Source organism: Pristis pectinata, chromosome 31 (genome assembly GCF_009764475.1).
Source record: "Pristis pectinata isolate sPriPec2 chromosome 31, sPriPec2.1.pri, whole genome shotgun sequence".
Classification (NCBI taxonomy): domain Eukaryota; kingdom Metazoa; phylum Chordata; class Chondrichthyes; order Rhinopristiformes; family Pristidae; genus Pristis; species Pristis pectinata.
This window is the reverse complement of record NC_067435.1, coordinates 1,813,817-1,841,246: the sequence shown is the minus strand read 5'-3', so window position 1 is coordinate 1,841,246 and position 27,430 is coordinate 1,813,817. Positions and strand designations below refer to the sequence as shown.

The following is a 27,430-nucleotide window of genomic DNA, read 5'->3' as shown; positions in this document are numbered from 1 at the left end:
CACCATCTTGCTCAAGGTCTGCTGGCCTGAATCAGGAAGACTTACATAGCATCCATCACAATGTTGGGACATCCCAAGATGGTTTACAAACAGTGAGGTGCCTTTGAAGTGCAGTCTTAAGCACAGCAAGATCCCATCAACAGCAATGACCAGGTAGTCTGCCCTTTGTTGATGTTGATGGATACTAATGGCCGAGGCAGTATTGTTAACTCACCCAATCCTTTCTAAGATACTTTTGCTGACACTTTACTGAAGGATTCAGGAAGGTAGCTAGAACCCTAAGGTTCATCTCTGAGAACGTGAAATCTCTGCACTCTTTCAGTCCTCCCCGAAAGTTACATCGCAGGTAACAGGGGGGTGAAGAAGGCTTTGGCACACTGGGCCTTTATCAGTCAGGGGCATTGAGTGTAAGAGGTTGGGATGTTATGTTGCAGTTGTACAAGACGTTGGGTGAGGGCTCAATTTGGAATATTGTGTTCAGTTTGGTCGCCCTGCTGTAGGAAAGATGCCATTAAGCTGGAAAGAGTGCAGAGGAGATTTACCTTGAGGGACTGAGTTATGGAGAGAGGTTGAGCAGGTTTGGACTGTTTCCATTGGAACTAGGAGAATGAGGGCTGATCGTATAGAGGTGTATAAAATCATGAGGGGCAGAGATAGGGTGAATGCACAGTCCTTTTTCCCAGGGTTGGGAATCAAGAACTAGAGGGCACAGGTTTAAGGTGAGAGGGGAGAGATTTAACAGGAACCTGAGGGGCAACTTTTTCACCAGAGGTTGGTCCGTATATGGAACGAGCTGTCAGAGGAAGTGGTTGAGGCAGGTACATTAACAACATTTAATAGGTACATGGATAGGAAAGGTTAGAGGGATGTAGGACCAAACCTGGGCAAATGGGACTAGCTTAGATGGAAATCTGGTCAGCATGGACCAGTTGGGCTGAAGGGCCTGTTTCCATACTGTACGACTCTATGACTCTCTGTTGCTCCATTTGTTGGGGTTGGACTTGAACCCACTGGTCCACAGAACCAGACCCAATTCTCTGAGGGCCTACCCAGGAGGACCGGAAAAGCTACAAAAGGATTGCAGCACATAAATACTGGGTTGAAACTTTGGAGGACCAATCTCTGAAGATACCAACTGCAAGGATGGGATAAAGAGAGAGCGTTCAGTCCCATGATGGGTGGGGTTGCTGGCACCACTCAGAGTCCCACTGCTCCTTGAGCAGGAGTCACAGTGGCAACTGACCTCCAGTGTGAGAGCCACAGGAACAACTGAATGATGACATTGCTCACTGCTCCTGAATAACACACCTTTACACAACGACTTGTGCATTAAAAAACAGCAACATTTTGCCACCTTGCAGTCTGTGTCACACACGTGTACACACAGACACACACATACACACCTGTCCATGCACACACACACACACACACACACACATCCACAAACATACACAGCTATCCTTGAACTCCTTCACTCAGAGTTACCTCCCCACTCACTCCCCTGCTCTCTAACCTGCTCCCACTCTCCCACAGAATCCCCTCCCTCCAGACCTTGCACACCCTTTCTCTCTGGGCACACCTGCTCACATTCCTGGCTGCACACAGTGCTCACAGTGCCTGTGTATGTTAGTGTGTGTTAGTAGCTGACTGTGTGACTATAAGTGTATGCATATGCGCATCTATGTGCTCTGTGTGTGTGTGTGTGTGTGTGTGTGTGTGTGTGTGTGTGTGTGTGTGTGTGTGTGTGTGTGTAGACACGTGTGATTACACACACAAAGGAACATCTCTGGCCAGCAGTGTTAAACTCCTGTTACAGTCATTTCAAGCCTCTAAATGTCAGTTGACTTCAGTGGAATGAACTTCAGAGTCAGGCTCCTACACACTGAAGCTGCCCTGTCACAATACTTTGTACCATTGGTCAGGGATGAATTCTCAGGTTTTTGTCAGCAGGTGCTGTAAGAGTGGTTCTGCAGGTGTGATTCATTCTATCCCTGCTAAGATATTGTCAGCAGAAGGCATCAACAGTGACTGTGCCTGTTGTACAGTGTGCCTTCTGTTCTAAAACCTGAGGAGTGAGGTCCTTTCAGATCACTTAATGCCAACCAGGCGGTTGGTGGCTCCACAGGAACCCAACACCAACCATGGGTTCAACATCATCCTGAACACACCCTGGTCCTGTTGATCTCACTGTGTCCATAACCTACTGTCTGTTGAAAGAGAGTGATACAACTCCATGGGTTATTTCACAGAACAAACCCAACAAGATTATACGCTCACTGATACTTCCCTGTGGATCCCCATAGCTTTCACAGAGTGAAGGGATGAACCAGATGGCACTACTGGGGGAGCACGGAATCCATCGCCCAATAGCGATAGATTATCTATCTTGTCAGAGCTAATGACTTAAAGGGGTTTGCAGCCCTTCATTTCTAGGTCAATCTGTAACCCTGGCTACCAACTGTGGGATGTTTAACTGTTGTATCTGATGGTCTGGAGCCCTGGAAAATACAAGGAAGGCCCTTGGGGGGGTGAGGTTGATTCGAGAAAGAAAATTATTTGAAAATATTAATAGAGGCGGTAAAAGTTTCAACTTCTGGTCAGGGAAAGTATTAACATTGGGAATGGGAAGGGCAGCAGGTGGTCAGTCATAAGGGTGGGGTCTTTTCATTGTGAGATACCAGAGGCTTGGGATGCTGGAATCTGGAGCAACACACAAGCTGCTGGAGGATCTCAGCGGGTCGAGCAGCATCTGTGGGGGGAAAGGAATTGGCAACGTTTCAGGTTGAAACCCTGCAGTGAGGAAAGGAACCGTCGACTCGAAACGTCGAAGTTTTCTTCCTCCCCCCCCAGACGCCTGCTCGACCGCTGATTTCCTTCAGCAGATTGTTGTGGTTCTTTCATTGTAACTTTAAACCAACGAACAAGCTAATGGGATCCTATTCACATTTCTCCAGCAATGTGGTAGCGTGGACAAGATGAGCTGAGTGCCATGGGCTTCACCCACGTATGGACTCCACCTGAAGTCGACAGTCCAGGACCAGGAATCCCTACTCTGACTTGAATCCTTGGCATCAGAAGGAAGTGGCTGAGGTCAAAGCTGGATCCTTTCCACTGCAACTTGGTATCACAGCCAGTGCAACCCTAAGACATGGTGCTATCAATGTGCAGACACATGGATCAAGAGTAGGGAAGGCCACAGTCCCTCGAGCCTGCTCCACATTTGATAAGATTATGGCTGATTTCATCTCCATATTCCTACCCTTCCCGGTCACCTTTCACCCACTTCCGTGTATCTTTGCCTAAAAGTAGTCAAATACCTTGTTTGTACTGCACTTTGTGGATGAGAGCTCCAAAGACACAGGGCGACACGGTGGTGCAGCAGGTAGTGCCGCTGCCTCACAGCTCCAGTGATCAAAGTTCAATCCTGACCTCGGGTGCTGTCTGGTGCGGAGTTTGCACATTCTCCTTGACCCACATGGGGCTTCTCCCAGGGCTCCAGTTTCCTCCCATATCCAAAGACTTGGGAATACAAGTTCCCCTTCAGTCACATGCACCCCTGACATCTGGTATTACATTATTCCTTCACCCTTACCAGGTCTAAGTCTGGAACTGCCTCTCCAACAGCATTGTGGGAGCAGCTGACAAGAAGGATTACATGAAGACAGCTCACAACCACTTCCCAAGTTAAATCAGAGGTGGGAAAAAATGATGTCCCTTTTGTGAATACCCCCACTCTGCGGCCTAACCAATTACAGACACAGTTCAGGCTTTACATCCTTGGTAATGTGCATAGAAACGTTTTTTGTTATTCATTACACAACTGACTGGTGCCTTGTAGATGATGGAAAGGCTTTGGGGTACCAGAAGTGAATTACATCTTGCAGGTACCCAGCCTCTGGATCTGTTCTCATAGCAACAAAATTTATGTGACTGGTCCATGAGACCATAAGACCATTCGGCCCATCAAATCTGCTCCGCCATTCAATCAGAGCTGATTTTTTTTCTCAACCCCATTCTCCTGCCTTCTCCCAGTAACCCTTAACCCCCCTTCCAATCAAGAACCTGTCAATCTCTGCCTTAACCATACCCAATGATATGGCCTCCGCAGCCCTCTGTGGCAACGAATTCCACAGATTCACCACCTGAGTCCCCTGGATCTTCAACCATCTAATGGCAACATCATTACAGGAAGGATGTGGAGGCTTTGGAGAGGGTGCAGGAGAGGTTCACCAGGATGCTGCCTGGATTATTAGAGGGCCTGAGCTATAAGAAGAGGTTGGACAAAATTGGGTTGTTTTCTCTGGAGGGTTGGAAGCTGAAGGGAGACCTGATAGATGTTTATAAGATTATGAGAGGCGTAGACAGGGTAGATAGTCAGAGTCTCATTCCCAGGGTAGAAATGTCTAATACTAGAGGACATGCATTTAAGATGAGAGGGGGAAAGTTCAACGGAGATGTATGGGGCAGGTTTTTAAAAACAAAAAGTGGTGGGTGCCTGGTACGGGCTGCCAGGGGTGGTGGGGGCAGGAATCAATCGTGGTGTTTAAGAGGCTGTTAGGTGGGGCACATGAACACGCGGGGAAATGGAGGGATGTGGATCATGTGCAGGCAGAAGAGACTTAGCATAATTCAGCATCTTGTTTTTGGTGCAGGACATTGTGGGCCGAAGGGCCTGTTCCTGTGCTGTACTGTTCTGTGTTCTATTCCCTTTCTCTAAAACCCATCATGATCTTGTCAACCTCCTCTCTACCTTCTCTGCTCCAAGGAGAACAGCCACAGCTTCTCCGCTCTGACCCTGGAACTGAAATCCCCCATCCCTGGAAGGGCTCCAGTAAGTCTCCTCTGCACCCTCTCCAGGACCTTGGGTGTTCTTCTGAAAGGGTGGTGACCCATATTGGACACAATGCTCCAGTTGAGTTGTTGGCCAACAGTGATGGCCAGGAGGGAAATGGTGGGGGATTCGGTGGCTGTGAGGGGAGAGCCATTGTACAAGAAGCAATTGTTTTTCCTTATGGCGCCATTAAAACTGTACAATAGGATGGAGCTGAGCAGCATAAAACCTACAGTGGCATTAGGTTTACACAGGCCAGACGTTATCAGATAAATAAACAATGAACAGATTAATCTACCCAAGGGTGGACACACACCATGAACACTGAACTGTACACTATTATTCTCATTTCAATTCAGTTAGAAAGTGGTGCATTTTTAAAAAGAACCATTGAACACAACATAAATAATTACTTGTTTTCACCCCCTGTACATTCATTCTTTTATATGAGAAAAATCTTCTCATTGATTGCATTTTATTTTAAGTTTGTAGGGCACAGTGCCCTTGACCCTGGCCCCTGTTTGTTCTACATTGTTTCGGGTCAGTGTGGCCGATGGATGCGATAATGGAAGCATTAAGTCTGCACTGTACCAGACTCAGCAAAGAGAAACAGAGGCCACCAGCTAAAAGGGTGATAGTTCATGGCCACATCTGAGGAGGGTCTTCCTTATTCACATGGAAGTGTCTCTGGTGTCTCCGTGATGAGGTGTTGCTCTTTGGGAGGTCAAATATAAGGGGAAAGTACACAGTTAATGGCAGGATCCTTAACAGCACTGACGTACAGAGGGATCTTGAGGTCCAAGTCCACAGCTCCCTGAAATGGCCATGCAAGTATGCCATGCTTGCCTTCATTGGTCGGGGCATTGAGTATAAGAGTCGGCAAATCACTTTGCAGCTGTATAAAACTTGAGTCAGGTCACACTTGGGAATTGTGTGCCGTTCTGGTCGCCCCATTACAGGAAGGATGTGGAAGCTTTGGAAAAGGTGCAGAGAGGTTCACCAGGATGCTGCCTGGATGAGAAGGCATGAGCTATAAGGTGAGGTTAGACAAAAATGGGTTGTTTTCCCCTGGAGCATCAGAGGCTGAGGGGAGACCTGATAGAAGGTAGACTATGAGAGGCATAAATAGGGTAGACAGTCAGAATCTGACCTTTCATTGATTTGCCTTTATGAGTGGCACATATGGATTTCACACACTCACTTCTAACCAGTGCTGAAATCACTGACCATTCCCAGTGGCCAGTGGTGTGAGAAGGGTGGGAAATGACAGAAGCCCAGCAGGGTTGGGATACAACAAAAGGTGGGAGGAAAGTGAAGATTTTAGCAAGAAATAATTACAGGAAAGTCTCAGCTAATCTGTAATTGGCATTAACAATTTTAATTTAGTTGCGCTGTGTAAAGATCCACACCCGCTACAGAGCTACAACCAGATGCACGGTCACTACCCAACAGGTGCCTCAGAGGGAGTTTCACACGCTGCTTTGCTCCCGCTGCCTCGTCGAAGGTAGCAATTAACTCAGCCCATGCGAAGATAGACATCCCAGCATCAGCCTTGAGAATACTTTAGGCCAGTATCTGGCTGTTCGAGCTACTTTCACAGGTTTATCTTTTACATGTCACTTACTGCGCTGACAACGAGAACTTGGGAAAACTTAGGACAGTGGAGAAAATATTCCTGCCATGGAAATGGTGTCTAGGTCCCAAAGAAAGCAGAGGTCACCTCATCAGAGAGTACCACGAGGGGGGGTAGTTGTCATCCAATGCTCTCCTTCCTGCTATAAAGGTTCCACTTTTCAAAAGCATTCCCAGTCTGGTTGTAGAGTGCCTCTGGTCACTCTCTGGTGTCACCATCCACACTCTCCCATCATCTGGTGTTACAGTACGCGCACCTCCAGTCTCCTGTGTTACAATGCACACCCTAACTCACCGGTGTTACAACATACTTCCCAACTCACCAGTCTTACGACACACATGCTCTCTCTGATGTCACCATACACACCTCCACTCTCCTGTATCACAATACACATACCACTACTCGCTGGTGTTGTGTATAGGCCTGTGATTTCACCTGGTCTGCACATCAAAGCACCAAACAGACAAAGTGGTCATCAGATGCTTATTATTTGCGCATTGTCCTCAAGTACTTGGCTGGTGATTTGCTTAACCTTCATTGAAAAGCTCATTTAGATAAATCATGTGAGCTCGTTGGCAATGTGTGGGTTTGAGTTACTCCCCAAAGATGTTGACTCATTTCACTAGGACAAAAGCCAGGCCACAAACCCTCAGAAAAGTAAATCATAACTAAGAAGGCATCACCATCAGTCTTGCTTAGCCCTCTGTCCTCAAACCCACTTTTCTGTTCCTCATCTACTCCCTTTGTGCCAGAGGCTTTAATGGGACAGAATTTGTTGGGTGTGTCCAGGAGGGTTTCCTGGCACAACATGTGGATAATCCAACTGGGAAGGGACCGTATGAGACCTTGTATTGGGAAATGAGCCTGGCCAGGTGATCGGAGTTTCAATGGGAGAGTATGTTGGGAACAGCGATCATAACTCAGTAAGTTTTCAGGTAGTTATTGGATAAGGACAAGACTGACCTCGGGGGAAAGAGCTAAACTGAGGAAATGTTAATTACAACAGTGTTAGGCAGGAGCTGGGGAGAGTAGACTGGGAGGCAGCTGTTGTTGGGAAGGTCCACATCTGACAAGTGGTTTTTCAAAGGCCAGCTGATCAGAGTCCAGGACCATGTGCTCCTGTGAGGAAGAGAGACAAGGACGGCAAGGTTCATAAACCTTGGATGATGAGAGACATTTCAATTTAGTCAAAAGAGATATGAAGCATAAGGAATGTTCAGGAAGCTGAAATTGGACAGGATCTTTGAGGAATACAAAGGAAAGCAGGAGATGACTTAAACAGGGAACAGAAGGGGGCCATGAAACGTCCTTGACGAGGAGGATTTCAGAGAATCCCAAGGCAATTTATACATACGTTAAAAAAAGTGTAACTAGAGAAAGAATAGAACCACTCAAGGATCATGCGGCAGCATTTATGCTGGAGCTAGAGGAAATGGCCAAGGTACTAAATGAGTATTTCACATGGTTTGTCACCAGGGAGAAGAATATGGAGGATTGCGAGATCAGAGGAGGTATGCTGATATTCCAGAGCATGTTGATATCAAAAAGGAGGAGGTGTTGGGGCTCCTGAAGGTGGATAAGTCCCCAGGGGGCCTTGACAGAGATCTTTGTATCTTCTTTAGCCACAGGCAAGGTGCCGGAGGACTGGAGAACAGCCAATGTTTTTTCCTCTGTTGAAGAAGGGCAATAGTGACAAAACCAGGATATTATAGGCCAGTGAGCCTTACATCAGTGTTAGGGAAATTATTGGAGAAGATTCTTAGGAATAGATCTACTCACATCCTGAAAAGCATGGACTTATTAGGGACAGTCAGCATGGCTTTGTGCAGGGGAGGTTCATGTCTTACTGAACTCAGTTGAGCTTTTAGAGGAAGTGACGAAGATGATCAATGAGGGGAGGGCAGTGGGTGTTGTACACATCAACTTTAGTAAAGCTTTCCACAAGGTCCCTCATGGTAGACTGATCCAGAAGACTAAGGCATGTGGATCCATGGAGACCTGATCGAGTTGAATTCAAAATTGGCTTGGCCATAGAAGGCAGAGGGTAGTGGTGGAGGGGTGGTATCCTGACTGGATGTCTGTGACCAGTGGTGTTCCACAGGGATCAGTGCTGAGACCTCTGTTGTTTGTGATGTATATAAGTGGTTTGGACGAAAATGTAGGTGGGCAGATTAGTAAGTTCGCAGACAATACAAAACTGATGGAGACTGTGGATAATGAGGAAGGTTGTCAAGGATTCAGCAGGATAGAAACCAGTTGGAAATGTGGGCAGAGAAATGTCAGGTAGAGTTTAATCTGGACAAGTGTGAGGTGTTGCACTTTGGGAAGTTAAATGTAAGAGGAAAGTTCACAGTAAATGGCAAGACCCTTAGGAGCATTGATGTACAGAGAGATCTTGGGGTGGCGGGGTCCATAGCTCCTTGAAAGAAGACAATACAGGTAGATAGGGTGGTACAGAGGGCACACAATATGCTTGCCTTCATCGGTTGGGATGTTGAGTACAAAAGTTAGGAAGTCATGAGCAGCTGTATAAAACCTTGGTCGGCAGCAATGCTTGGAGTATTGTGTGCTGTCCTGGTCATCCCATTACAAGAAGGATATGGATGCTTTGGAGAGGGTGCAGAAGAGGTTCACCAGGGTGTTGTCTGGATTTGAGAACAATTAGCTAAAAGGAGAGGTTGGATAAATTTGGGTTGTATTCGCTGGAGCTTCGGAGGCTGAGGGGAGACCTGATAGAGGTTTATAAAATTATGAGAGGCAGAGATAGAGTAGACAGTCAGAATCTGTTTCCCAGGGTGGAAGTGTCAAATACTAGAGGACATAGCTTTAAGGTGAGAGGGGGAAGAGATTTAACGAGTCGGGTTTTTTACACAGAGAGCGGTGGGTGCTTGGAATGCACTGCCAGGGAAGTGGTGGAAGCAGATATGATTTAAGCACATTTAAGAGGCATTTAGACAGGTACATGAAACGGCAGGAGTAGAGGGATGTAGACCACGTGCAGGTAGATGGGATTGGTTAAACTGGCATCGTGGTCAGCTCAAACATTGTGGGCTGAAGGGCCTGTTCCTGTTCCTGTTCGATGTTCCACATACTTCCCAGGGCTCTTTACATGAGGCTGGTGAATCCAGCCAGAAGGAATATGGTGGCTTCAAGTTTAGCACCGTGCTGGACGGGAGAGGAATTCTCACAATGGATAGTGTTAGATGGGTGGGAGGTTTGAAACCGTCTAGTGATGGAAGGGATTGTAAGGAGTCAGAGGAATGCAGACGTGGCAGGTCATAAAGGAAAAATATTCATCATAGGGTCATAGTCCCTGGAACTTAGAGTGTGAAGTCTTCAACATACGTAGCTAGAATGCAGAAAGCGAGAGAGAGAGAGAGAGAGGTTATCACTGGTATCTGATAGACCAGGGCAAAGGGGCAGAATCGAAATATTAGAGCTTGGTTTTACAGAATGAAGTTTAGAAGTTCACAGAGGGTGGCAAGAACTTGGGACAAGGGCACTTGAATGATAGGCGGAGTTCAAAGGTCATTCAGAGAAGCCCATCCAGAGTTGGTCCCAGACCTTGGCTGTGGACTTGAAGAGTGGTGACCCAGGGCTGGAGGGTGAGATTTGGCTTGGCAGCTCTTTGTGGACTAGCAGAGACACAATGGGCCAAAGGGCATTCTTCAGTGCTTTAAGTTTTCTGTGATCATGAGTCAGCACACAGGAGCCAAGGAAGGGAGCAGAGGGCAAACAAGGACAAGTGTTAGCATGGATTTGCAGAGCAACATCTCGATCAGTGGTTGCTCAAGAGTCCTTATGGAAAGTGTCAGACTCAGTGAGTTTGACTGAAAAGTATTTTCTTTCATTGGTGGGTGTGCAGAGGTAGCTAAAATCGTTTGTTCCATTTAATGGATTTGCAAACAAGGAAAGCTGCTGACAAAGAGGATTAGTAGATGAAAGGCAGAAACTGTTACAAAGAATTAGGCAGAATCAGGGGTGGGTCACCAACAGATTCCAGTCTTTGGAAAACATTCCAGTTAATTGGAGCCCAGGTTCCTTGAGAACTAAGATTCCACTTTGAGCTTTCACCCCAAATGTAGGTAATTCAGTTGCTGTTTGGACCCGGGTCTTGCCCCACTGGCCCACTTTCACAATTGTCTGTTTGCCTTTCCAATGACTGGGATGAGACACCAAGCAGTGAAGAGATCGATGGAAGAAGTGTCAGGGCGCTGCAGTTCAGAAATCACACAGAGAAGCCCTGCCAAATTGGGCAACCCCGTTCCAAAGGTTCCAGGACATCTGCCGCGGGTGAATGTTGCCAACCACCAGGACAATCCCAACCCATATAACTTGGGACCTGGAACTTTCCCACAGTAAACTCATCGTGACCTCTGTCGGGGAACCTAACACAGGCAATAAACCTGAGGCTGTATCACAGGTGAAACACCCGCGATACAACACCATCATACCAACAGGGGTACGTGGTGTATCTGATTCAGCAGCACTTCACATCTGACAACACCCAGACCTGCCCTGAACTGGATATCTGGACCGCCTTCCTGTTTCCAGAGGGATTAATGGTCACAAAGTCAATTAATTCCAGTGAAAGTCCTGATGTCAGCCTGTGGGGATGAATGTTCACCAAACTGAATGTGATTGCTATGTTTGTAATTCCAATCCTAGCCCTGCTGCCTTGATTTAACTGAATTGGCTTCTCCACATCCCCATTAGATGCACCTTCAGGAATTTAATTGACCTGCTCATACCACCCTCGATCCCTGCTTTCCCAATAGACCATCCTATGTCTGCTCACCCACTGTCAATCAGGGTAGCAGCTACTACAATGCAAAGAGCTCTCACTCTCAGTCAGAAAGGCTCCCCTCGATCTCTCAGCGTTGTGTGAGGGAAGATTCAAGCTGACCAACAACTGGTGCTCTGGATCACAATAAGACCGTGGGCTTCAGAGGAAGCTGGGGGGAGATGGCAGGACACTTTCCACTCACAGAGAGAGTCCAGAACTGGGATGAGAGGTTGGCCATTGAAGTTTGGGTTGGGGAGAGATTTCTTTCCACAGAGCTCTGTGTGCAGAACTATCCATGGCAGAGCACCGTGGATACTCAGTTCGCAAGTTACTCAAGGCTGCAATGAATTGATTTTGGGGCCCAAAGGTTCAGGAGATTTGGTGATTGTGCGGGAGAATGGATGAAAAACTGGGTCCATCGTGGTCTCAATAAATGGCTGAGTATGGTCGAGGGTCTGAATGGCCTGTTTCCGTTGATTCTGTTCCGTTTGGAGTTTGGATGTGCTGGGCCAAGGGGGATATAAGGACAGAACTTCTACAACCTCAGGATGATCCAAGGAGCTTCACACCGATGAAATGGAAAGAAAGTTCTCGTCCCTAAGCCATTCTTGACTGCGGGACATGCCTAAGTGCTTTGCAGCCTTTGAAGTGTCATCACTGCTGTAAATATGGGAAACATAGTAGTAAATTTTGCACATAGCAAGATCCCATTTACCGTCCCAATGTTTCTGTTACCTTTTGGTAATTTTGGTCAAGAGATCTTTATATCCTGATGGGAGAGAAGGAGCGATAGTTTTAAAGTTGCGTCTGACATTTGGCACCTCTGACAATGCGGTACTCCCACAACACTGCATGGGGAGAGTTGCTGTGAGTTTTGGTCAACTAACAACTGTGCTGTCCATGAGCCATGGCCAACTTGATAACAGCTGGTCTGAGATGTTCCCCACCCAAGACTTCCTCTGGGAAGCAAGGGATTTTCCCAAAATTAAACCTATGGAGGAGGGAAGAAAAGGGCCAAAGCAATCCATCAGCCATGGCCGATCTACAGTGGATATAGTCAACATCCTTCACATTATTGAGAGTCCCTCAGCTTCAATAACAAGAGCTCTGGAGCAAATCTCTTTATAAACACCATTGACCACGACAGATGTAAGAACAGGACGCCCTCAAACCTGTCCGTATTTCTAACAGGTCATTGCTGATTTAGAACATAGAACATAGAACAGTACAGGAACAGGCCCTTCAGCCCACAGTGTCTGCAATGAACATGATGTGAATTAAACTAATTCTCTTCTGGCCTGCACATGATCCATATCTCTCCATTCCCTGCATTTGAGGGATGTTGTTGGGAAGGAACATTGCCTGGACATCTGGGAGAACACCCAACTTACTTTTGTGAAGCACCTTTGGGATTCAAGGTCCATGCAATCAGGGACTGAACTCAGACTTAAAAAGGGATGAAGATGGAGAAGGTATAAACCAAAGCCCCAAGCTCCACTTAAAAGTCACAGAGCAATACAGCACGGATACAGGCCCTTCGGACCAACCAGTCCATGCCGAACATGGTGCCCACCCAGCTAGTCCCAATTTCCTGCGTTTCCAAGCCCCGCCCCTCCATGTACCTATCCAAGTGCTTCTTAAATGATACTATTGTACCAGCCTCACCCACTTCCTCTGGCAGCTCGATCCATACTCACCACCCTCTGTGTGAAAAAGTTGCCCCTCAAGTCCCTTTTAAATCTTTCCCTCTCACAGTAAACCTATGCCCCCTAGTTTTGGACTACCCCTACCCTGGGGAAAAATACTGTTACCATCCACTTTATCTCTGCCTCTCATAATTTTAGACACCTCTATAAGGTCGACCCTCGTTCTCCTACCATTCCAAGGAATAAAGACCTCGCCTGGCCAACCTCTCCCTATAATCAGGCCCTCTAGTCCTGACAACTTGAGGGGATTTAGCAGTTGGGGAGGGCAGGATTTGTGGTGACAATGTTTCTATCCAAATCTTCAGCAGCAAAATATAAAATGGTGAACAAGTTTGCACCCATTGCTCTCTTGGAGCTATAGTCTTCCTCTGGTCCACCATTTGGAGCAGACCAGATTGATCATACTGGATAGGTTAGATAGCTCCTTCCCGTTCCAACTGTACATGTGACAAGAGCAGAAGCCCAGGACTGAAAAGATCAAAAGAACTGAAAATAAGCTACTCTCTCCCTCTTTGCCATGTTGCTCACGGGTTCTCAGCAACCTGGCTGTGGGTTTGCTTCCAATCAGATATCTCTTCCAATTCTTTAGTACAAGAATCTATCCAGGCCCTCCAACGCAGTACTGAGGGAGCACTACACTGTCAGCAGTTCCGCCTGTAAGCTGAGGCATCAAAGAGATGCCCTCCATTTCCTTGCAAGTAGAGTCAGAGACTCATACAGTATGGAAACAGGCCCTTCAGCCCAACTCATCCATGCCGACTGTGTTGTCCAGCGAGCTAGTCCCACCTGCCCGCATTTGGCCCATATTCCTCTAAACTTCTCCTATCCATGGATTTATCTAGATGGCTTTTAAATGTTGCTGATGTGCCCGCCTCTACCACTATTGCTGGCAGCTCATTCCAAATACGCACCACTCTTTGTGTGAAGAAGCTGTCCCCGATGTCCCTTTTACATGTCTCAGCTCTGATCTTGAACCTCTGCCCTCTTGTTTTTAGCTCCCCCTCCCTGGGAAAAGGACTGTGTGCTTTCACCCTGTCTATGCCCCTCATGATCTTATACACCTCTATCTGGTCACCCCTCAATCTCCTACGTTCCAGGGAATAAAGCCACAGTCTACGCAACCTCTCCTTGTAACTCAGGCCCCCAAGTCCAGGCAACATCCTGGTAAATCTTTTCTGCACTCTTTCTAGTTTAATAACATCCTTCCTGTAACAGGGCGACCAAAACTGTACACAATACCCCAAGTACGGCCTCACCAACATCTTATATAACTGCAACATAACGTCCCAGCTCCTATACTCCATGCTCTGACTGATGACTTGGTACAGAGATACAATTTGTCAAAGAGCAGGTCAATACCTCCAGTGTTTGCAGCTGGTACTTGACCCTCAGTCCACATCCCTACATGAAGTTACCTGCTCATTCTCACCTCCCTGCCCGCTGGGAACTTGCTATGAGCAATTGGAGTCTATGTTTCCAATCCCACAACAGCAACAACACTCCACTGGCTGTAAAATACATTGAGATGACCTGAGCTGTGAAAAGGTGCTATATAAATGCAATATTATTTTCCTTTATCGTATATCTTGGAGTGACTAAATCACAGACCTCATTCCGGAAACTGGTTTTGATGCATGAACAGCCCTTTATTAGTCCGTCCCACTCAGCCCACCAACCCCAAACCACACCTTCTCCCAACCACTGTACACTTTCCAACAGCTCGACACTATCGTAAGTGTGGTTCACAGATACTGCATGGGTTGGAATGGATGCAGAGGAGAATTTGTAAACTAGCCCCCAATTTAACACATCTCAGTAATCAACTCGGACTGAAACGTTTCCCCGGTGTAACTGTCACTCAACGTTCTGCTCTGGTTCCAAAACTTGCTTCCATTGAAGTTTGCAGAATTAAATTTCAGAAGCAGAGGGTAACACAGTCTCAGGTATTTAGAATGTTCAGCAATGCTCGCCCCAAACTAATTTCTAGGCAGCTTAGTCTTTGGTCTGAAGATTGAGATTCACTTAAAGAAGGGAGGGAAGGCATTGTTATTAAATCCACTGTTGTGCCAGTTAAAGGGGCTCAGGGGGACCAAGGGTAGTGTGTTGAGTTGATCCAAAGCCAACGTGGCTGGAGAACTTCTCTCCCTGGAAAAAACAAACCCCAGGAGCACACAGAAGACACTTGCATTTGAGGCCACGCATTTCTACCTGATCTGGAAATCACCTTACCCTGAAGGATGTCAGTGTATTGTGTGATCAGGTGACCTCTGGAGGGTCAGAGAGATATCTCGCAAATATACTTCTGCCCTTTTGAGTGAGGATTTTTGTTTACTGTTCTGTTGCCTCTCCCAGGTGACAAGGTACGTATGGAAGGGATTTGTAATGGGCAGTTAGAAGGTATATTCCTGTTCCTCATTTACAGGCAAGGACTCAATTGGGCAGCACAGTGGTACACTGGTAAAGCAGCTGCCTCACAGCACCAGAGACCCAGGTTCAATCCAGTTTCACCAGGTTAATTCCTGCAGGGTTGTCCTATCAAGAAAGGCTGGACAGTTTGGGTCTGTTTTCCTTGGAATTTACAAGAATGAACATATACATATACAAACATATAAGGTCCTAAGGGAGTTTGTTGGGGTAGATGTTGAGATGTTTTCCCAGGTGAAAGAGCCATGAACAAGAAGACATTGTAACAAAATACGGAGCCAGTCATTTAAAACTGAGGTGTATTGCAATTTCTTCTCTCAGAGGATGGTGAATCATTGGAATTCTCTGTCCTGAGGTTGATGGAGGCCAGATTATTGGATATATTTAAAGTGGAGATAGATAAAAGTGTTAAAGAATTGGGGGCTATGGGGGAGTGGCACAGAAGAGGAGCAGAGGCCAGCACGGATCAGCAGGGCCTGCTAACCTACTCCTGCTCCTATTTTCCTGTGTCCTTGTGGAGTTTGCACATTCTCCCTGTAACTGCAGGGGTTCCCCCTGGGTGGCCCTGTTTTCTCCCACATCCCAAAGACGTGCTGATTGGTGGGTTAATTGGCCACTGTTATTTGCCCCTGGTGTCTGGGGGGCAGTTGATGAGAATGTGGGGAGAATAAAAAAATGGGATTAATGTAGATTTAGTGTAAGTGGGTGGTCGACAGTCAGTGCCGAAGGGTCTGTTTCTGTGATGTCATACTCCATGACTGTATGACTGAATGATCATGGAAAGCACCAGTCTTTGTAAGGATTGGCACAATTCTGTTCCATGGTCAAATCAACCCCTAGACTTTAAATTCTATTGGCCACAGGATGGTACTACAAGGAGTCAACTGGATTCTACTGAAGTGTGTACTGATAGGTGACCTTCCACAGAGCTTTGGGGTGTGTATCTGGGGGACCCAGACACAGGACTTCCTGCCTGACTATGGTGCCTCTCCTAGTGCCTCATCCTGAGCAGTATGTAATCGGCGATCTTTACCATTGGGTGGTGGTTTGACATCTGCGTCTCCTTGCTGGTTCGAGCTCTCAGATTGTCCTGACTCTGTGAGATAAAAAGAGACGTGTGATCAGCACTGGGAGACTCTCTTTGTCTATTGTTCAACCATACACCGTCCATCACTCAACACCAACATGGCCTAATCAGAGGGGATGGTGACCTCTAGCCTCAGGCAGTAGCCCATGGCCACCAGTAACATCTCACAATTTCAGTCAGGACCATGTTGCCTGGGAAGCTTTGCTGATTTTCGAAATATATTCGTCCCCTCTAAACAAAGTTAATTTGGACCATCAACTTTCTGACAGGCAAAGACTCTCTCGCGGGAGGTCTGTTACTCCAGCAACAATTCCATGAAAAGTATCTGTTGTTTTTTTAACTCTGATCTCCAGGGAATACTGAGTGAAATTTCCAAGATACCTATCGAACATTACAACCTCAGCCATTTAATCAGTCCCAAACTGAACACCATCCTGTCTTGGAAGCATATCACTGTTCCTTCATCATCACTGGGTCTAAATCCTGGAATTCCCTCCCCAACAACATGGTGGGAGTGCCTTCACCAGAAAGACTGCAGAGGGTCAAGAAGGCAGCTCTTCACCACTATCTAAGGGGAATCAGGGATGGCAGTAAACATTGGCCTTGCCAGCAATCCCCAATCCTGGAAAATGAAAAAAAACACATCCCATGGCTGGCACTCCTAACTTCATTGTGTCCGTAAAGTAGTTCCTCATCTGAATCTGTGTTTAGCCACATATTTTTCTCACAGCCAGATATTGCCCAAGTTGTTTTGTTTTGAAAGATATTAAGAGATGCCTTAATCTATTGAATGTATTAAAATAAAATAACATGGTTGTTGGTACTAAATGTTATTGACTTCAACAGAATGTAACATTGGAAAAGGGAACAGTATAACACGCTGTTATTTTCAGGGACCAAATACCAGGTTCTCGTCTGAGATCTGCCAAACATATCCTTCTCCTCAGTGGAAGGAAGATCTAACTTATCTCCAGGAACCTCTGAAGCCACCGTCTTCACTTCACATTGTGGTGCAGTCTGGTATACATTCACTTCCCTTTTCCCACTGAATGTAAAATGCCACCCTTATAGGTCCTGCTTCAGATTGTCTCCAATGAAAAGCAGGAATCTGAACATCAGCCTCGGTCAGAAACATGATCTGGATCTGACTGAGTATCAAAGCGATAAGTTGTGGAGAATTTTGGCAGCGAATTTTTCCATGATGAAGCAATGAGTTTTGGAGTCAAGAACCCAATATCAGATCAAAGTGATGCCTCCAATCAGCTGACAGCAAGGTGTACTGAAATTGTTTTATGCACATAGAGAAATCAATTGACCCACTCTGAGTCATGGATGATGGTCAGGCTGTTATGGATCAAGATGAAAAGAGAAAGCTTTGTTACCACCCAAAGTTTACAGTAAGTGCAGTTACAATTACTCTCTGATTGACCTTCGGGGTCAATAAGCAACTATCATGATGATGCTCTCTCTCACTAGCAGTCCCAATCAGTGGCTGGAGAGTAGGCTGACTCAGTGGAACCTTGGTCAAAGAGCAACCATGGTCTGGACTACCCCCCTTGAGAAATGCCACAGGGGATGATTTATTTGTGGTTCTACATGCAGGGGAGAGAACTTTCCCTCTACTTCCACAGAGTCAGGAGCAAGGGCTTCAAATATGCAGCTGAACCCATATGAAGTGTGCTGCCTGTCCCTAAAGCTGTTGCTGGGATTATGTTCCATCAGCAGAAAGGTCTTCCTTGAATTGACCACCGAGGAAAATTCTAGAGATGTTCCTCCATTGTTAAGAAGTTAACACAAATGAGACACTGATTAATGTATCCGTTAGTTTGACTTATTGGATGTTAAGAGTGACTACAATGTGTCTCATTATCCACTTCCTTTCTCTCTCCCAGTGATGGTCCTGAGTTTTCAGTGACTTTGCATTGTTACTTGAATTCTGAAATGAGCCAGCAGTGAACAAAAGTGATTGTCTCATGCTGAGGTCAGGATAAGATATTGATTGGGCTAGGAAAGCAATTGGACAGCAGGAGAAAGGATGAAGTGCTCATGGGAAGGGACTAACATTGGTATGATGAGCCAATGCGCAGTCGGATCCTAGTGAAAGCTACATTTGGGGGTGTGATTAATGTACAGCACAGAGGTGCAGCAAGTAGTGCTGTTGCCTTACAGATCCAGCACGCCAGGCTCAATCTGGACTCCGGTGCTGTCTGTGTGGAGTTTGTACGTTCTCCCCTGTGACACATGGGTTTCCCCTGGATGCCCTGTTCTGCCACATCCCAGAGGCATGCAGATTGGTAGGTAATTGTCCATTTAAATTGCTCCTAGTGTGTAGATGATTGGTAGGATCCTGGGCAGGAGTTAATGGGAAAGTGGAGCACAACAAAACAAGTCAGGATTGCATTGCCGTAAAAGTGGGTATTTGATGGTCGGTGCGGACAGCGGCTGACAGAACGTGTTCATGCTGTATCGTTGTGTGACTATGAATGGCAGAAGGAAATTGAAATGTAATACAGGAATTACTGATTGTATGCTAATGTCTCCCAGCTCTGAGGTGCCCCTGCAGCTCACTGGGGGAAGGGTCTCAAGCACAGTCAGTGTGGTGGAGGTGCTGTTGGGTTAGGAGTTCCAAGAGCTGGACCCGGCCACAATGAACAAGGTGGTGTATGTGCCAGTCACAGAATCATAGAGCCATACAGCACAGAAACAGGCCCTTTGGCCCAACTCATCCATGCCGACTGTGTTGCCCAGCGAGCTAGTCCATCTGCTGCGTTTGGCCCATAGCCCTCTAAACCTCTCCTATCCATGGACTTATCTAGATGGCTTTTAAATGTTGCTAATGTGCCCGCCTCAAAACACTATTTCTGGCAGTTCATTCCAAATAGCACCACCCTTTGTGTGAAGAGCTGCCCCTGATGTCCCTTTTAAATCTCTCACCTCTGATCTTAAACCTCTGCCTCTTGTTTTCAGCACCCCCTCCTGGGAAAAAGAATGGTGTGTTGTTTTCACCCTGTCTATGCCCCTCATGTATTCTTATACACCTCTATCAGGTCACCCCTCAATCTCTTACGTTCCAGGGAATAAAGTCCTAGTCTACACAACCTCTCCTTGTAACTCAGGCCCCCAAGTCCAGGCAACATCCTGGTAAATCTTTTCTGCACTCTTTCTAGTTTAATAACATCTTTCCTATAACGGGGTGACCAGAACTGTACACAGTACCCCAAGTGTGGCCTCACCAATGTCTTATGCAAGTCATCGTGAGACCTGGTTACCTGAACACATGGAAGTCTGGTGCACCAACACCTTCTCAAAGGCAACTAGCGATGGGCCTGCCCAACAACTCCCACATCCCATTGATGGATATTAAAACCTCCACCCATGGACAGCAGTGGCCACAGATTTGACAGAGGCTGTCAAAGACATTTCGATGGAGAGAGTATATGAAGCAAAGAGAGTGGCCTGCCCAGATTCACAGAACTTTTAATGGTCATTTCCACAAACATGCTCAAAAGAGGAGCTTGCTGTTCTCAGAAGTGTCAGTGGCTGTGCACAGGGCATCGGGTTACTGAGCAACCATCATCTTGGTCAGTCATCACTGGGGCGTCCTGCTGTCGCTAAGATCAGGGAGGGGAGGGGTTTGGAAGGTGGGGCAATGGGGAAGGCATGCTGATTGTTTGGGCTCCAAGCCAGAGGAAACAAGATTACTGATGAGAAAATCAGCACCATTCCACATTTCAGCCATGCTTGTCTAAGATCAGTTCATTCACTCTGACCACGCCTGACCTCAGCTTTCGATAATTCCCATGTCATCACTGGTATCAGATTGTATAATAGTCAGTCCCTCAATGAGTAACCTGAGAGAAAATTGGACCCGATCATCATATCGACAGCAAAAGTATCTGCACTAGTTTCTGCAACACATTTATTTTCATAGACACTCGTAAAATATCCTCCAAAGAGCAATCTGTGGACATACTTTGCTTGCTTTCTGCTGGTGGTAAGCACAGTTCATGAATAATACTTCATATGAAAGGTGGAAGGTTGGGGGTCAGGGTAGAGGTTGGCAGTGAAATTAATACATGAGGAATTAGCAGATGTTGTTCCATTAATGGTCAAGGGAAGGAAAATAATGTTTTATTCTACTTTTAATAGTTCAGTGGATAAGGATCTCTCATAAAGTCATAAAGTCATAGAGTTACACAGCACGGAAGCAGGCCATTCGGCCCAACTGTTCCATGCCAATCAAGATGCGTATCCAAGTTAGTCCCATTTGCCAGAATTTGTCCCATTACCTTCTAAACCTTTCCCATCCACGTACCAGTCCAACTGTCTTTCAGAAGTTGTTATTGTACCTGCCTCAACCATTTCCTCTGGCAGCTCGTTCCACATACATACCACACTTTGTGTAAAAAAAGTTGCCCTATTAAATCTCTCCCCTCTCACCTTAAACCTACACCTTCTAGTTCTTGATTCCCCAACTCTGGGAAAAAGACTGAGTGCATTCAATCTTTCTATGCCCCTCATGATTTCATACACCTCTATAAGATCACCTCTCAGTCTCCTATGCTCCTAGCCTGTCCAGCCTCTCCCTATAACTCAGTCCCTCAAGTCCTGACAACATCGTGTAAATCTTTTCTGCACTCTTTCCAGTTTAATAACATCGTACCTGTAGAGGGTGATCAAAACTAAACACAATACTCCAAGTGCAGCCTCACTAATGTCTTGTACAACCGCACCATGACCCTCCAACTTGCATACTCAGTGCCTTTACCGATGAAGGCCAGCGTGCCAAAAGCCTTCTTCACCAACCTGTCTACCTGTGACTCCACTTTCAGGGAACCATGTGCTTGAACTCCTGGGTCTTTCTGCTCTACAACACTCCCCAGGGTCCTACTGTTCACTGTGAAAGTCCTACCTTGATTTGACTTTCCAAAATGCAACACCTCGCACATCCGAATTAAACTCCATGCCTCTACTTCGGGCATTAATGGTTCTGTCCCCACTCTGGGGCACTGAGCACAAAAACCCATGCTGTACTACAGGCAGTCCTACCTTACAAAGGAGCTGCTACACAGAGACCCCACCCACCCTCTCAGCCTCAGGACACAGGACACAGGGCTGTGGGAGAAACTTGCCCCTTCTCCTCAATAGTAGTTACCCCCCAACTAGCATCACTAAGTATCATCCAATCATTGCTCTTTGTGAGAGCTTTCTGTGCATAGATATGAACTGAAAGTGCTGGACACCCTCTGCAGGTCAGACAGCAATTTCACACCGAAGTTATCTCCTGAATTCCTCGTTGGGTTCATCAGTCACTCTCTCATACTTGCTCCAAGCCTCCTCCACGAGTGAAAACATCTGTTCCATGTCCAACCTATCAAACACTTTCTAATCTTAGAGCCCTAAATACAATTTATCTTCTCTGAATGCAGTTAGGCAGAAAGGGACGTGTTTAAAGCTTGGTCATCAGTGCCTGGAGAGGATCTGCTCTAATGAAGCTGCATGTCCTGTCCTAAGGCTTGCACTGTCGCTCTGTGTGAGTGTGCGTGTGTGAGGGAATGTGCGTGCGTGTGTGTGTGTGTGTGTGTCTGTGTGCTCGTGTGTGTGTGTTTTCTTGTGTATGTTTGTGTGTATTGTGTGTGTGTACATGTTCTTGTGTGTGGATGTGTGTGTGTTTGTGTGTATGCATTCTTGTGTGTGTTTGTGATATGTGTGTGTATCTGTGCTTGTGTGTGAGTATCTGTGTAGTTGTTGTTGTGTGTGTGCGTGTGTGTGAGAGTATATGAATGTTAGCACTTGGGAGTATGAGCTTGTGAGTTTGTGTGTGTGTGTGCTTGTGCATGTGTGCTTGAGTGTATCTGCTTATGTATGTGCTTGTGCAAGTGTGTGTGTGTATGTGAGTGTAGTTGTGTGTGTATAGATGTATATGTGCGTGTGAATGTATGTGTGAGAGTACATGTGCGTGTAAGTACAGGGTGTGTGAAGTTGTGTGTGTACGCATGTGTGTGTCTGTGTATGTGTGTGGCTATGTCAGTGTGTGTGTGTGTGTGTGTGTGTGTGTGTGTGTGTGTGTGTGTGTGTGTGTGTTTCTCTAGAACCAGTTACCCAGTGTGAATCACTCAGAACTATAAACCTGAGTCGCGAGAAAGAAATGCTATTGTGCTTTGATCTATTAACTTGTGGTATTTAAATGTTTAAAATGACCTGTAAAACATCAAATATCTATTAATCATAAACACTAGGGCTGCAAAGACTTTGATTAATGGAAATCCCTGAACACCTCAGGCAAACATCACGGAGTCAGAGGAGCTGTGAGCATTACTGGCTGGAAAACAGGCAGCACACCAATGTGATCCTTGGATTTCTTTGGTGGTAGCTGGTGGTGGGAGAGAGATTACATTTTGCTCTCCTTCAACGAATGTCAGCGCTAGGCACAGAACATTACTTTCGCATTTATTTTCATCCTTATCAGGATCAGAGACAACGAAGCAAACAGCAGTGTCAAGATTAGTCGTATTCTGACAATCCAGAGGTTCTGAGTTCAAAAGATCTCTGGGGAAAGTTGTGAAATTAGATCCAACAACTAATTCATGGGAAGGAGGCATGAGAGAAGTTGGACTGAACCCCCGGTGGTTGAGTGATGGTCCCCTGAGTACATTATCTGTCACCCCTCCAATTCCAGCCCCCTCTGACTCCACCTCACACCAAATAAGCACAACATGGGATTCTGAAGAGGGACCAGCAAACCTTTTGGTTGTCAGGATGAGCACGGTTAGTAAGTTCAGCTTTGCCTTCCCTTAACTTGGGGATATTGAACTAGGCTCTGCAGCCTCTTGAGCCCACAGTTCTCCCAGGTCTCTGCCCTCCTCCATTTCAAGCCTCTCACTCACCCTGAATTAATCACTCCACCACTGGCAAGACAGTCTTCAACTCACAAGGCCAGAGGTTTTGGAATGACTTTCCTAAACCTCTCCACCTCTCGACTTCTCCCTCCTTCTTTAAGGCACCCCTCAAAACCTACTGCTTTGGTCATATTTTTGGTTATATCCCCTTGTGGCTCAGTCAATATTTGATTGATAATGCTCCTGAGATGGTTTGCAATGTTAAAGATGCTACGTAAACACAAGTTGTTGTTGTGGCTCTCCATGGCCAACTGAACTTGCCAGGAGTCACATGCCCCCGGACCCCAAACCCCGCAAACATCTCCTAGCCCCATTCCTGGAGACACTCAGTGACTAAGACCAGGCCTCTGGGATAGCAACTTCCAGAGAATGAGTGAAGAGATTTCTCCTCATCTCTGTCCCACATGAACAACTCCAAAACCTGAGCCTACCATTCTCAAGGAAGAAAGAACAGGAAGAAGCCTCTCAACATTTGTTCCTAAGAGAAATGTGTATATTTTTGTGTTTTAAAACCCAGAGGATACAGCCCAATCTACTCAGTGAGTAGAACAACAAATAGAGTTTCTCTCAAAAAACAAACTGCTGCAGGAACTCAGCAGGTCAGACAGCACCTGTGGAAACAAAATGGACAGTTGATGTTTTGGGTCAAGGCTCTTCATTTGGCTTCATTCAGCAGCCCTTTGTTGCCTCCACCTATCACCTCCCAGCCCCGTCACGATTTCCACTCTTCCTTCCTCCATTTGCCAATCAGCCTCCTCACTTGGATCCACCTATCGCTCGCCAGCTCTTGCCCCAACCCTTGCCCTTCACCTGGCTATCTCCCTCTCTATCCTTCAGTCCAGATGAAGGGTCTTGACCTGAAATGTCAACTGTCCATTCCCCTCCACAGATGCTGCCTGACCCACTGATTTCCTCCAGCAGTTTGCTTTTTCCTCCAGATTCCAGCATCTGCAGTCTCTGGTGTCTCCAATAGAGTCTCTCTCTCTCTCTCTATGGTACATGAGTGGGATCGATGACACAGTGGTGAAGAGAGAGGGCCGTAGACTATTGATCCAGAGGCAGTAGATTCAAATCCAAGCAACAAAATAAAAATTACAAAGCTGATATCAAAGATTGTTGTAAGAACCCAACTTGTTCACTCATATCTTCAGTCACTCATCCAAAAGTGACAGCAAGTCCACCCATCTCGTTGGCTCCCAATGGCCCTCTGTAATGATTCAGCCTGTCACTTGGTTTAGGAATGCTCAATAAATGCTCCCTTCACCAGTGACAGCCCTGAAGTACCTCTCCTATAAAATGTTGGTTAGGCCACACTTGGAGTATTGTGTGCATTTCTGGTCACCCCATTACAGGAAGGATGTGGAGGCTTTGGAGAGGGTGCAGAAGATGTTCACCAGGATGTTTCCTAGATTAGAGGGTATGAGCTATGAGGAGAGATTGGATAAACTTGGGTCGTTTTCTCTGGAACGGCAGAGGCTGAGGGGAGACCTGATAGAGGTTTATAAAATTACGAGAGGCATAGATAGGGTAGACAGTCAGGATCTTTTTCCCGGGTAAAAATATCAAACACTAGAGGACATGGATTTAAGGTGAGAGGGAGGAAGTTTAAAGGAGATGTGCGGGGCATGATTTTTACACAGAGAGTGGTGGGTTCCTGGAATGTGCTGCCAGGGGTGGTGGTGGAGGCAGATGCGATAGTGGTGTTTAAGAGGTTGTTAGATAAACACATGAATATGCAGGGAGTGGAGGGATGTGGATCATGTGCAGGCAGAAAAGATTTAGTTTAATTCGGTCTCATGTTTGGCACAGGCATCGTGGGCCAAAGGGCCTGTTCCTGTGCTGTACTGTTCTATGTTCTATGACCTCAGTACATCCAACTACGCTATACAGATGGTAAAAGTTTTCTGAAGTGCAGTCACTGTTGTAGTATAGGAAATCCAGCAGCTACCGTGTGCACAGCAAGATTTCACAAACAGCTGTGCAATGATGTCTGGATCCTCTCGTTTTGGCATGGTGACAGAGGTGGGACATGAGGGAGAGCCCAACTGCCCCCCTTAAGTCGTTTACATCCACCTGAGGGGACCTTGCATTAACGTCTCACCTGAGGCACAGTGCTTCTGACAGTGCAGCACTCCCTCAGTACTGCAGTTAAACTTTACACTTGTGTCTGCGGTCACATGCAAACCCACAGCTTCCTGACTCAGAGTCGTCGCTCTGCCAACACACAGACCTATTAAGAAGTTTAAAGTAATTTAAAGACAACATTTACCACTTGTCAAATAAATGATGACCTATTTGTGGCATTCCATTAATAGCTTTCTTGCCAAACCCTGTCAATATAACTAACAACTGTATCAAGAGTTGTGTGCCTCTGATAAGTTTACTGATGCCTTTCAATAAACTTGTTTTATGTCTTTGCCTGTTGAAGCAATTTCTGATAAACCCCCTCCTCTTTTAAGGGGAGGCTCTTATCCCCTGCGTTTAACTCTGATTGAAGAACAGAGCACCAGGATGCTCGGGCAAGGCTCGTTAATTCCCAGTGAGCTCCATCCCATGCGACAACACACTCCCAATCAAGAGGTTCCCCCACATCTACTTTCATCTCTTCCAACAAACCCCTGTGAATGTCAAGCTGGGCAGGGAGACTGTCAGTGCAATACAAACAATATCCCAGGGTGTGGGAATGGAGAGGGGAACTAGAAGGGGCATTCCCACACCAACCTATCTGTCCTCAGCCTTCAGGGTGATGCAAAACACAAACTGGTATTGGTATTGGTTTATTATTGTCACTTGTACCGAGGTCCAGTGAAAAGCTTGTCTTGCAAACCGATCGTACAGGTCAGTTGATTACACAGTGCAGTTACATTGGAGGAACGTCACCTCATATCCCACCTGGGTCGTCTACATCCCAACGGCATGGACATTGAGTTCCCCAATTTCAGGTAATCTGCTCCCCCTCCGTCCCTTTCTCTCTTCTTCTGGTCTACTCAGTTCCTCCCACACACACCCAACACCACCCCCTGCCCCTCCATCACCCCGTTCTTTCCCCTCCCCCACCCACTCCATCTGTCCATCACCCACACACCCCTCCCCCTGTCCCCTCCCCCCACTGTTCCCATCTGCCCTCCCCACCTCCCATCTTCGGTTCCATGCTCCTCCTACCAGATCGCACCATCTGCAGCCCTTTGTCTCTCCCCCCACCAACTCCCAGCCCTCCCCTCCATCTGCCTTTTGCCTCTCCTCACCTGGATCCACCTATCACCCGCCAGCTCTTGCCTCACCTCTTCCCCTCATCTCTTCACACTGGCTACCTCCCCTTTACTCTTTCAGTCCAGTTGAAGGGTCTCAACCCGAAACGTCGACTGTCCACCTCCCTCCACAGACGCTGCCTAACCCGCTGAGATCCCCCAGCAGCTCATTTGTTTCTCCAGATTCCAATGTCTGCCGTCTCTTTTCTCTCCAATATCCCAGGGTGTCACGGAAACTGGGGTCAGATTCCTCCCAGACAGTCCACCTGAGATACCAGCTTGCCAAGTCCTCCTTACTATCATTCTGGGGTTAGTGACACCAGGCAGCTGGTGCCTGATACCTGCATGGGTGATGTACAGGTGAAGGCCACCCATTGAATCCTTCTTCCCAAGCCTTCAGCATCTCCTTGTGACCCACCGTGCCAGCTGGTGTGCAAACGTTCCTCAGCTGCTGGACTCACACCTCAGTCCCTACGTGTGGCAGCTTCCTGGGGTGAGGCTGCTTCTGTAATTCTGCCTGGGAGAGTGACGGAGGCAGAAACCTGCGCCACATTCACACAGGAATTGGACGATCAGTTGAAGAGCTGTGACCTGCAGGGTCACCAACCCTGAGCTGGGAAGTGGGACTAACCTTGAATCTGTCTGTGGTCAGCATGGACTAGATGGGCTGAATGTCCTCCAACTCTGCTGTAAACGTCTTTGGTTCTATGACCCATCCTGAGATCTAATTCCCAGAACTGAAGTCCATTATCCCATTTCATTTCACTGATCATTCATGGATGAAGTTCAAGGTTTGGGCAGTTTGAAATCCCGGAA

General features: G+C 46.7%; 1 protein-coding gene across 1 annotated transcript in view; it reads right to left on the bottom strand.

The window, feature by feature from the left end:
* Positions 1–27,430, bottom strand: part of nfixb (nuclear factor I/Xb) — a 382,198-nt gene that overhangs the window by 91,546 nt on the left and 263,222 nt on the right. Inside the window, 1 exon segment of the mRNA XM_052042052.1 lies at positions 16,414–16,476. Within this exon segment, the coding sequence (XP_051898012.1) occupies positions 16,414–16,476 (63 nt within the window).